At 37.8% G+C, this 13,491-nt stretch overlaps 1 protein-coding gene across 7 annotated transcripts in view; it reads right to left on the reverse strand.

Annotated features, from left to right (window-relative positions):
• C2CD5 (C2 calcium dependent domain containing 5) overlaps positions 1-13,491 on the reverse strand; it is a 99,444-nt gene that overhangs the window by 29,536 nt on the left and 56,417 nt on the right. For all 7 annotated transcript variants that reach the window (XM_049882624.1, XM_049882623.1, XM_049882622.1 and 4 more), the window contains 3 exons: positions 7,726-7,912; positions 4,843-5,007; positions 528-668 (listed from right to left, as the gene is read on the reverse strand). In XM_049882624.1, the coding sequence (XP_049738581.1) occupies positions 528-668; positions 4,843-5,007; positions 7,726-7,912 (493 nt within the window). The remainder of the gene's footprint in view (positions 1-527; positions 669-4,842; positions 5,008-7,725; positions 7,913-13,491) is intronic.

Genomic DNA, 13,491 nt, shown 5'->3' on the forward strand with positions numbered 1-13,491 from the left:
CAGATTTGTGAGTGACTTGTGTGTTATCTAGGAAAGTTCTTAATATTCCGAGTGAATTTTATATACTGGAAATTCAATTAAATCTTCTGAAAACAGCAAGAAAACATTATACTTAGAATTCACAGTGCTCATAACACTATATATTATATACAAAATGTTATAATTATAGTAACGTATTACAACATAAAGCAGGTAAGTGAAAAAACACTTTAGTTTTTTAATTCATTCAAATTTGGAAAAAAAATACTACAGAGGGTTATTATTACTTTAATTATATTCCAACCCATGCATTAGTTTTTGCAGAACCATCTGCATTATTACATCAGTCATTTGGTGTTGAACAAAAAATATATTACCAAGTTCTGCCAATTTCGAATTCGTTGCAATTTCTAAAATAAAACCGCATTTTTGATATTTATAACAGTTGTAATGATACAAAACTATCAATTCAGAATCTGATTGTAAAAATACTATGTCATCTTGAAAAAACTTTAAGAAATTAGTCTAATGCAATAAAAAAATATTACCTCTAAAACAAAAGCATCTTTTTTACCATGTGAAAGGTCTAATTCTGTAACTTCATCAGAGCTTTCTGATTGAGATCTTAAAAGTCTTGAGCGTTGTCTAGGTTCTGGGATGGGAGATCCTATAATCTCTTCAGATATCTCCTAAAAGAAAAATAATTACTTTATATAAGATTGTCTTTTTCAATTTGAATTTAATTTTTTTAGACAACTACCAAAAATAAAAAGAATTAAGACAATTACGGGGGGGGGGGCTCTGTAAAATATTTTCAAAAAAGTCTATCTTTAAATACAACCTTTACAACTAATAAAATAACCTTTTATAAAGGATATTTCTTTAATCTGTAACAACAGCCTTACTGATTCACTCACCAATCCTGAAATTTATAAATGTGTCACAGATATAAGCAGGTAACACTGACATCTAGCGTACACAAAGGATACTACAATGAGTAGAGAAACCCTGGTGATACAGTGGTTAAGTGCTACGGCTGTTAACCAAAAGATCAGCAGTTCATTCAAATCCATCAGGTGCTCCTTGGAAACTCTATGGGGCAGTTCTACTCTGTCCTATAAGTTCAGCACCCTAGGCTATACGTATTTTCTACCAGGCTTTATATAAAAGTCCTCATACACTGTAAGATTTAAAAATTTATGTTCTTACATAGGATTCTGATCTTTTGTCTTTTCTTACTGATGGGAAATTTTATTCAAAGTTCTATAGTAACCACTACTTGTCTGTCAGTTTGTCATACTGTAGTGGCTTCCATGTTGCTATGAGTATGGAAGCTATGCCACCAGTACTTCAAATACCAGCAGGGTCATCCATGGAGGACACGTTTCAGCAGAGCATCCTGATTAAAACAGACTAGGAAGAAGGAACTGGTGGTCTACTTGTAAAAAATTGGCCAGTGAAAACCTTATAAATAGCAGCAGAATGCTGTCTGATATAGTGCCGAAGATGAGCCCCTCAGGTTGGATGGCACTCAAAAGACAATTGGGGAAGAGCTATCTCCTCAAAGTAGAGTCGACCATAATGGCATGGACGGAGTGAAGTTTTCGGGACCTTCAAATGTTCATGTGGCACAACTCAAATGAGAAGAAACAGCTGAAAACATTCACTAATAATCAGAATATGGAACATATGAAGTATGAATCCAGGAAAACTGGAAGTTATCAAAAATGAAATGGAACACAAAAATATTGATATCCTAGGCATTAGTGAGCTGAAATGCACTGGTATTGGCCATTCTGAATTGGACAATCATACGGTCTACTATGCTGGGAATGACAAATTGAAGAGGAATGGCATCGCATTCCTTGTCAAAAAGGACATTTCAAGATGTATCCTGAAGTACAATGTTGTCAATAAAAGGATAATATTCATATGCCTACAAGCAAGATCTGTTAATACTATTATTCAGATTTATGTACCAACCATGAATGCCAAAGATGAAGAAATTGAAGGTTTTTACCAACGTCAGCAGTCTGAAATTGATCAAACTTGCACTCAACATGTACTGATAATTACTGGTGATTAGAATGTGAAAGTCGGAAACGAAGAAGGGCTGGCAGTTGGAAAATACCGCCTTGGTGACAGAAATGACACTGGAGATCATGCAATAGAATTCTGTAAGACCAATGACCTATTCATTGGAAATACTTCTTTTCAACAACAAAAACAGTGACTATACACATGGACCTTGCCAGATGGAATACCAAAGAATCAAACTGACTACATCTGTGGAAAGAGACAATGGAGAACTTAATATCAGCAGTCAGAAAAGGCCAGGGGCCAACTGTGGAACAGACCATCAACTGTTCACATGCAAGTTTAAGCTGATGCAGAAAAAAATTAAAACAAGTCCACAAGAGCCAAAGTACAACTCTGAGTATATCCCACCTGAATTTGGAGACAATCTCAAGGACAGAGTTGATGCACTGAACACTAATAATCAAAAATTAGACGAGTTGTGGGATGACATGAAGAATGCAAACATCATTAAAAACACAGGAAAGAAAGAAAAGACTAAAATGGATATTAGAAGAGACTCTTAAACTTGCTCTTGAACGTGGAATAGTTAAAGCAAATGAAGAAATGCTGATGTAAAAGAGCTAAACAGAAGATTTCAAAGGGCGGCTCGAAAAGACAAAGTATTATAATGACATGTGCAGAGAAGTGGAGTTAGAAAACCAAAAGGGAAAAGCACATTCAGTGTTTTTCAAGGTGAAAGAAGAGAAGAAAAAATTCAAGCCTCGAGTTGCAACCGTGAAGTTTTCTATGGGCAAAATGCTGAACGATACAGTAAGCATCAAAAGAAGATGGAAGGTATACACAGAGTCACTGTACCAAAAATAATTTGTCGATATTCAGCCATTTCAGGAGGTAGCATATGATCAAGAACCAATGGCACTGAAGGAAGACAGCCAAGCTGCACTGAAGGCAAAGGCCAAAAACAATGCTCCAGGAATTGACAGAATATCAATTGAGACTATAACAGGCAGATGCAACAGTGGAAGCACTCACTCTTCTACGCCAAGAAATTTGGAAGACAGCTACCTGGCCAACCAGCTGGAAGAGGTCCATATTTGCGCCCATTCCAAAGTAAGTGATCCAACAGAATGTGAAATTATCGAACAGTATCATTAATATCTCACACAAGTAAAATTTTGCTTAAGATAAATCAAAAGCAGCTGCAGCAGTCTATCAGCAGGGAACTGCCAGAAATTCACGCCGGATTCAGAAAAGGACGTGGAACCAGGGATATCATTGCTGATGTCAGATGGATCCGTGCTGAAAGCAGAGAATACCAGAAGGGCGTTTACCCGTAAACCCACTGCCATCAAGTCGATTCCAACTCATAGCAACCTTATAGAACAGAGCAGAACTGCGCCATAGGGTTTCCAAGGAGCAGCTGGTAGATCTAATAGCTCTTAACCACTATGCCACCAGGGCTTCCAGAAGGACGTTTACCTGTGTTTTATTCAAGGTGCAAAGGCATTTGACTATATGGATCATGACAAGTTATGCTGGACTATATGAAAAAGAACGTGGCACCAGGATTGGAGGAAGACTCGTTAACAACTTGCAAAATGCAGATGACACAACCTTACTCGCAGAACGCCAGGAAGACTTGAAGCACTTAATGATGAAGATTAAAGACTACAGCCTTCATACGGATTACACCTCAACATAAAGAAAACAAAAATCCTCACAAGTGGACCAATAAGCCTGGTAATTAACCTTATATACTGAAATTTCCCAACCAAATTCTGAGATATTATACTAAAAGCCTATGATGTAGTCAGTATCTGATGTATCTATTTGTGGAAATACATGATCATATTCAACACATGAAATTCATTTATGCTGGAATTTAAAAACTCTTAGTGGATTTACTCCCTTCTCTGATACGTAAAATGTGACACATAGTAGAAGTTCAACAAATATTTATAAGATAATGAAGTAACTTCATTAGTTCACATTCTCATTTAACTACGTCCCTGCCTTCAAGGGGCTTACATTATAGTAAAGGAAGATAAACACGTAAAACCTAATTACAATAAAATGTATCAGGCACTATGACAAAAGTACATACAGGTACAACGGAAGCACAATGGAGGAGTGGTCAGTTCTTCCAGATTCAGAATGAACTTACAGAGATGATAAACACTATTAAGCTCGTATCATTAGAATTGATAAATGAAGAATAAAACAGAGCCCTAACATAAGACTTTGCACATCATTCTTCCCAGTGGGCATAAACACTATTAGTAGATGTTCAAATATCAAAATATCCAGAAATGACTGGCTGGACAAGAGGTGAAATGCAATATTCTGTATGCTTCACGTTTTTACTATAAATAAGCCATTTTTCTGTTTAAAAAAAAAAAAAGGCATTTCAAACCATTCATTCCACCATTAACAAGTATTTATTGAGAGACTAGTACTGTGAGGAACTGTTCTAGCCCTGATGGACCTTATGTTCTACTGGGAGAAGCTGACGATAGACCAAAACACAAAAATCTGTGTGTGAGAGAGAAAAAGAAGAGTTAAGGATAACGATAAAATAGGGAATGGAGATAGGAAGTGTCCAAAGTGCATGGGAAAGCTGTAATCTTTAAACAGGGTTGCAAAGGAGACCTCCCTAAAAAGGAGACATTTGAGCAAAGATGTAAAGGAGGATGAAAGAATAAGTCTTTGACCCAATCTAAACCATGAAAATGCATTTCTTATGTCCAAAATAAGATAATCTAAAAATATACTTAAACCTAAACAATAAATGATGTATTTTCAATATAGATTTATTTTACTTACTGGAGGATTGATTTCATATAACTCCTTGTTCTTAGCAATGGTGTCATTTATCTTCTTCTGCATATGTGATATATGCTGTTCATACGAGCCATCATTAGGAGTCTTTCCAGCAATCTGAATACCACCCGGTGTTGGTAAAGCTGCTAAATATACACCTGTGGCAGACTTGCAAAAATAAAGGGGAAATGATCAGAAAAAAAAAATTAAAGAATAATAGTTCTTAAGTTCTCATATTTAAGAATGTGGTCTTTGTACTGTAGGAAAAAGTTAATAGCATTAGTATATGCATAAGGCATCTCTGGAAGAGCACACACAAAAAAAAGTGATAACAGCAGTTGGTTGTTTCTGGGGAAGACCCTGAATAGGTGAGGAATGAGAGTCAGAGGAAGGATTTACTTTTCACTACACACCCAATCACAGTTTTTAAATATTTACCCTATGATTGTAAAAAGTAAGTTGCATTAAAAAATAGCTTAGGAAAAAAAGATTAAAAGTTATTAAAAATAATTTTTCATGAATGAGTAGGTAACTTACCTTTAATACTGGCAAAAGTAAAAGAGAAACTTTTGTAAACATGCAACAATGGCAAAACTTTAAGTGAAGAACCTAAGGCTCAAAAAGGATAGGTAAATACTCCAGATCACACTGTCAATAAATGTGGAGAACAGATTTGAATCTGAGCGTTCCTCACTCTAAAAGACCAGTAATTACCTCTGTAATTTCCAAGAAGGAAAACTTCACTTGATACAGAGTTATTTTTTAAATCTTTTACTGAATGACTATTAATATCTGACTCTGTACCAGTACTATACACCATTAATAATGGAAAACTACTATGGGAAACACAAAACAAGATAGAATTTATAAACATATGTATGTGCGTTTATATTTAAATATGCTTAATTAAGCAAAGTTAAAAATACATAGAAGTACGAATATCAAATTGCTAACATCAAAGGGGTGGGATGGGGAAGAGAGAAAATTCTTTTAACTTTGGATACTTCTGTATTTTGAACTGTTTGAATTGTTATTATTATATTTTAAAGTAATCAATTGCCAATTTTATCAAAGTCCATCCTAAAAAGGCTACAATACTCTATGGCAAAGTCTTCCCAGCAGATGAAATTGATCCTTAGGAGCTCCCACTCTCCTGGTTTGTTCACTAGTCTCCATCACTGCATTCATGACCCTGTATCTGAGGTTCAACCTTGAACCCGTACTATGCCATATGAAGACTCTATGCCATACCATCTGTAGCACTTTCTCAGCTGCATTGATTAGCAAGGCAACAGCCCAGAAAGCTTGAAAACATAGACTCTGGAACCAGATACAGCTAGGTTTGAAATCAAGTTCCAGCACATGTAACCATATCAACCAATATCAACCCATCAGAGCATCCATTTTCTCCTCTTGTAAAGTGAAGTGAAGATAATACTACATTCCTTCTGGAGTGGCACAGTGCCACACAGCTGGAAGGCACTCATCGGAGTCACTATTGTGGAAGCTACTCTTAGACCTTGAGATTTAAGTGCAGAAGCCAAAAAACAGCACAAAGACCCAAATGTCAAACAGCTGTTAAGTACCACTAGTGATCAAAAAGCAAAGTATTAGTAAGAATCAGAAAAAGTAATATTTAAGATATGCCTTGAAAAATTATACTGGGGACACAAAATAGTTTCCAAGGGCTCGACCATCAAAAGTGTTTTATATAATTGCACAACATTTTTAAATCTTTGAATTTGAGTTTAGTTCCTAGAGGCACCCACCAATCACTACAGTCTTGGATTGAGCCCAAATTCCACATTTATGTAATGTCCTTGCTAAGATTCAAGTTTTTAGATCGCTAAATTAAAATGAATACTTTTCCCCCAAGTTAATCTAATTATCAGATATTTTAACATAAAATTAGTTCCATTAACCATTACAAATTTCTCTTGTAAAAAAATTGTGACACCTAATCAGTTTTTATCATCATCACACAATTATACCCTACAGAAATTTACATACTTGCTCTTAGAGAAAGAACAGATGCAGGAAGAAACAATTTAGCCATTTACCTACAAATACCAACTGATAAAAAAAAGTCAAGCTTCCCATTTAATAAATTCCTTAAAATTAAATTTCTACACATGTCCCAGAAATATGGCAGAGAATTCAAATTTGAAAATTGGCAGTAACACAGTTAAAAATCCTGGCTGGCAAAATGCCTAGAATATTAGAAGATTTCCATAAATATTATTGAATAAGAGACTGCTCAGGTTCCATCTAATCGATATGTATTTTGCAGACACCTAGTTCTCTGGGTCCCATGCCACTTACAAGGCAGCTCTGGCTTTCCTCACTCAAGTCAGAACACATTTTCAAACAGGGTTTTCCTTATTGTCCCCATTTTAAAACTAAAGATTGCTTTAGCACGATGGCTTTCAAGCAGGGGTGATATTGTCCTCCAAGTGGCATTTGGCAATGTCTGGAGACATTTTTGGTTGTCACAACTAGGGGATGCTAGCAGCATGCAGTGAGTAGAGGCCCAGATGCTGCTACATATGCTACAATGAACAGGACAGCTCCCCACGCAAGCTCTGACCTAAAATGTCAATACTGACAAGACAGAGAAACCTTGTTTTATCAATATACAAACAGCCTAGAACAATGGTGGTCCACTTACTAAGGGAGTTACACATGATAATTTTTAAAATTTCTGATTAAGTCCTTTAAAATATTTGAAAGCCTGTTGCCAGATTCTTCACTTCTTAAAATACCACTGACCCTTAAAAGTCTTGATGCCAGCTTCTTTAGGCAAGTCTTTTTAAAACACTCTTGGAGCCACATCAGTCAGAATCTACTACAACTATAGAAATCACAAACAAAAAAATGTAAACTTACTGCTAAGCCCATCAACATATTTTCACCCACTGAGATTTGAATTCTCAGTCCAAACAAAGCATTCATTCCTTTGAGTTTTAGCTTATTCATTAGCTGAGTATGCACTTCATATTCCATGAATGGCAACAGATTACTGATAGCTGTGGCATTTGCTTCTGCCTGTGCTTTCTTTTTTAAGCGACATAACCTGTTAAGAAAAATAATTTAATGAGTGGACTATAGTCTTGGTAGCATCTTAAGAGATGTCAAAATTTTTTTTTAATTTTCTAAAAGTATACTTGATTTTAAAATATTTACTTGTTGCAAATGGGCCAAAGTTATAACAATAACCTTTTCTGCATTTCTGTCACTGAATATAACCTTTCACTGAAGTCATTTAAATAAACAAAAGTGAAAAACCTCAAAATCTCAAAAAATTAAATACATACTGACTAGAATCACTAAAGAGTATAATTTAAAATCTTAGGTTTCGTAATGGCACATAAGTTAATGCACTCATTTAAAAAATACAGAAGTTGCTTGAGCAATTACTATGTACCAGGCACTGTACTAGGTGGTGAGCATTCATCAGTGCGCGAAACACAAAATCCTGTCCCTGAGGTTGTAGTCCAACTGAGTGGGGTAGGAGTAAACAAGAAACAAAGCAATCTCAGATTATTCAAGAGTCAGGTGCCTGAAAAAAATGAATTAGGTAAAGTCAGTGGGAACAGCTAGAGAGAAGGGCTCATGGAGGTGATGGTAGCTGAGCTGAGATCAAAGAACACAATGGAGCTAAAAGAGTAACAACATTTAAGAAATAGAGCTGACATATCAGAAGAACCAAGAAGAGACTATCATAGGTAAGGTGAAGACAGCAAGGGTGAGAGTAGTATGGATGAGGGTACAGAGTTAGGCAGGGGTGCCATCACGGTAAAGTGCTTATTGGTCATGGTAGGGAGTTTGGTTTTATTTGACCAGCAATAGGAAATCCCACACAGGTTTTAAGTAACAACATGATCCAATTCATATTTTAGGACATCATTAATATTACTACACAGAGAATGGAGTGAAGGTGGCAGACTTGATGTGGAGATGGTAGACAAGAGGCTACTGCAGTAACTGCCAATGAAAGGTTGGACAAAAATGGTAACACTAAAGATGAAGAAAAGAGAACAAGATTTCCTATCTCCAAAACTGGCAAGCTAAGCTATTTAGACCAGTGGTTCCCACACTTTAGTATACATTAAGAGTCACCTGGAGGGCTTGGTAAAAAAAAACAAAAAAATTAGGCTCTACCCCCCAGAGTTTTTGATTGAATAGGTCTGGGGTGGGGCCTGAGAATATGTATTTCACAAGTTCCCAGACATGGTTATGCTGCTGGTCCAGGGACCACACTCTTGAGAAGTGCTGATAGAGACTAATACCCTCCTACCTAAAACAAAAAAACTGGATAAATTATATACTTACAAAAAAATTCTTGAAAGCATCATAGGACTGAGGTGAGGGGGAGAGAAGAGTGCAAGTAGGAAGAGAGAGTACAAGGAAGCTCTTTTGTGATGATGGAAGTGTTCTGTATCTTGACTGTGGTGGTAGTGCTACCAATCTACACTTCAGATACAACTGCACAGAACTACAAATACACACACAGAAATGCAAATTTTAAAAACTGTGAAAACTTAATTAGGTCTGTAAATCGAGTTAAAGTAATGTAGCAACGTCACTTTCCTAGTTATGATATTCCACTATTGTTTTATGTCACCATTGGGCTAAGCTGGGTGAAGGGTACACAGCACTCTTTGTACTATTTTTACGATTTCCTCAGTCTATAATTACTTCAAAATAAACCTCCTCCTCACTTATCCACTATCTGACGTTTCGCATTTACAACAACTTTGAAAAAATTCTCAGGGCGCGCCTCCGATGATCCGGACCCCACGCGGAGCAGCAGCCAGGCCAGGGTACCCCTCGTGGATCACCCCAAACAATATACCAGAGGCCCCAGCGACAAGTGGGCTATGCAAAGGACGGCGGCCCATCAGCAGCAGAACGCTTTCTCCCATTCATCCGCGACGTGTCAGTCCAGCCATGAAGGGCTCAGGGCGACGACAGGACCAGGACGATGAGAGGTTGCGAGCGTGCGTGCAGGGGTTGGCCAGGTGAGGGCTTGAAGGTGCTGGGGAGGTCAGTGGGATACGCAGGAAAGGTGGGAGAGGGAAGAGGGCAGCGCTGGGCTGCGGGGCTGGGGCAGATAGAAGATGAGCAGGGTCCCCGCCCAGGACCGGCAGCACAATGCGGTGGGCAGCGGCGGCAAGAGGCAGGCAACACCTTACCACCATCACCACCACCCCCAACCCTCGCTGGCTCCGCAGTGGTGGGGAAGGCATCCGGAGCCCGTGACCCACAGTGAGCAACGAGGGAGGAGGGGGCAGGACACCGGCGCCAAAAAGTAGGTATGGCCCCTACTCTCAGGTAACACTGATTTCACATAATGGCCTGGTCTTTGGAACCTAACCATGTCAGTAAGTGAGGAGTGGGTATAAAGCATTTAAAAAGGTGAGGAAAAAATGCATCATAAAGCTGGCACAACAGTAAATATTAGTAAGCAGAGAAGCCATTATGGCTTGAGAACATTTAAGAGTCTAGCAAACTTGAATTTCCATTTTAATAACTTAAAAGAAAAATTAAAAAAAAAAAAAACTTCAGAAGACAAGAAAAAAATTAAAGCCCTGGGACTGCTCAAAGGTCCCTACAATAAGTTGGGATTCCAAAAATCTATACCCTCTGAGTGAAGATGAATCAGAAATGTACCAACTCTTTCCAAGAACTGCCACCTGGGTTCAAATTGAATAGATAGTCTAGGGAACCTCAAATCTTGACCTTGGCTTAATGTGATCACGGACTGGTAGTGTTCCCAGGCATCTGACAAATCTCAGGAAAAAGATACTGTCATGCTATGCTTCAAGTTATTCCTATAAAGAATTTTCAAATATCCTACCCAGGATAAAGTCAAAAGAAACAAGATACCATGAATAATAGCCAGCAGAAGCAATAAACAACAAGTTAAAGAACTGGGAGATAAATTACCTAAAATGTAGTATAAAGAGGCAAAAAGAAAATACAAACAAGATAGTAACAAACAGAAGAGGAAATCTAAAATATATCTGAGTCCCAAGAAAAGAGAAGAGATAGCTAATATCTAAATATTTTCTAAAACACATGAAAGATACCAATCTACAGATTCAAGAAGCTCCACGTTACCAAGTAGGATAAAGAAATTCATACATGAGCATTTCATAGTGAACATGCAGATGAGCAAAGACAAACAGAATAGTTTACACACCAAAAACCAAAACCAGACCCACTGCCATCGAGTCAATTCCAATTCATAGCAACCCTACAGGACAAACCAGAACCGCCCCATAGGGTTTCCAAGGCTGTAGATCTTTATGGAAGCAGACTGCCATCAGAGCAGCAAGTGGGTTTGAATTGCCAGCCTTTCTAGTTAGCAGCCAAGAGCTTTAACCACTGTGCCACCAGGGCCCCTTAGCTCACACACAACTTGAGGAAAAACAGGTTACCTTCAAAGGGACAACAGTTAAACTAGTAGATTATTTCTCAACTGTAGCAATGAAAGACAGAAGGCAGTAGAATGGTACCTTCAATATGTGCAAAGAAAAAAACTGCCAACTAAAGATATCTTTTAAAGATAAAATTAAATAGATTTTTCAGACAAACAAAAAGAGTTCACCACAAACTGACCAAAAGAAGTAATAAAGGATATATGTGAAGCAGAAGAAAAGCCATCCCAGATGGAAGATCTGAGATACAAGATGGAATAAAAGCCAAAGTAAATGAGAAATATATTTTAAAAGAAAACTCAACAGGACTTTGTAATAAATTTGATGTGACAGGTTGTGAAAGAAGAAAATGTCAAATAATACCAGATTCAGTATGATAGAGAGAGGACTGGATAGACAGAGGTACCATTTATTAAAATAGAGAAAGTGATAGAGAAGACGTAAAGAAAATCAGCTGCTCAATTTGGGACAAGAATGAGATGTGTGCTATTGTTGTTAGGTGCCATCAAGTAAGTTCAGACTCATAGCGACCCTATGCACAATAGAACAAAACACTGCCTGGTCGTGTGCCATCCTCACGATCATTGTTATGCTTGAATCCACTGTTGCAGCCACAGTGTCAATCCATCTCGCTGATGGTCTTCCACTTTTCACTGACTCTCTATTTTACTAAGCGTGATGTCTTTCTTCAGGGACTGGTCCCTCTTGATAGCATGTCCAAAATATATGAGATGAAGTCTTGCCATCCTTGCTTCAAAGGAGCATTCTGGCTGTAATTCTTCCAAGACAGATTTGTTCACTCTTTTGGCAGTCCACGGTATATTCAATACTCTTTGCCAACACCATAATTCAAAGGCATCAATTCTTCTTTGGACTTCTCATTCATTTACTCCTTTTGCACGCGTATGAGGCGACTGAAAACACCATGTCTTGGGTCAGGAACACCTTAGTCCTTAAAGTGACATCTTTGATTTTTTAACTTTAAAGAGGTCTTTTGCAGCAGATTTGCCCAAGGCAATACATCATTTGATTTCTTGACTGCCGCTTCCATGGGTGTTGATTGTGGATCCAAGTGAAATGAAATCCTTGACAACTTCCATCTTTTCTCCATTTATCATGATGTTGCTTATTGGTCCAGCTGTGAGGATTTTTGTTATATGTTGAGGCTGTAGTCTTTAATCTTCATCAGTAAATGTCTCTAAGTCCTCTTCATTTTCAGCAAGCAATGCTGTGTCATCTGCATACTGCAGGTTGTTCATGAATCTTCCTCCAATCCTGACGCCCCATCCTTCTTCATATAGTCCAGCTTCTCAGATTATCTGCTCAGCATACAGACTGAATAAGTAGGGTGAAAGGATACAACCCTGATACATACCTTTCCTGACTTTAAACCACACAGTATTCCCTTGTTCTGTTCAAACAACTGCCTCTTGATCTATATACAAGTTCCCCATGAGTACCATTAAATGTTCTGGAATTCTCATTCTTCGCAATGTTATCCATAATTTGTTATGATCCACACAGTCGGATGCCTTTGCATGACCACTAAAACACAGGTAAACATCTTTCTGGTATTCTCTGCTTTCAGCCAGGATCCATCTGACAACAGCAATGATATCCCTTGTTCCACATCCTCTTCTGAATCTGAATTGAATTTCTGGCAGCTCTGTGTCGATGTACTACTGCAACTGCATGAGATGCCTATGACACATCAAAGCAGACAGGCATAAGAGTCTAAGGCTCAGAAAAAGTTCTGGACTGGAGTTTTAAATTTGAGAGTCATAGACATATAGACAGCATACAGACCTACAGGAGTTGATGAGTTTAACTAGGGAAAGAGCTTCACAAAGAGGGTTCAGACACAGATCTGAAGGATCACAAAATGAGGAGGAGTCAACAAGGAGGCTTAAGACTATACATAAAGGTAGGGAAAAACAAAATATATGACACTGTGAAGTCAAATGAGTTTCAAGGTGGGCAAAATGACCCATTATGTTGGCTATTGGTGAGACGTGAAGTAAGATGAGGACAGAAATGTCCAATGGATTTGACAGCCTGGCAGTTGTTGGCAAACTAGACTAAGTTACACTATTTCCTATATGCCTGGAACAATTTAGCATTTCCTACTCTAGTGCATTTTAAACGAAACTCTTTAACACCTAAAAGAAATAGTAAAAGACCCCATACCACTGTTCTTTAAAAGAAAAAG

The sequence above is a fragment of the Elephas maximus genome, chromosome 4, assembly GCF_024166365.1.
Source record: "Elephas maximus indicus isolate mEleMax1 chromosome 4, mEleMax1 primary haplotype, whole genome shotgun sequence".
NCBI classification, from domain to species: Eukaryota; Metazoa; Chordata; class Mammalia; order Proboscidea; family Elephantidae; genus Elephas; species Elephas maximus.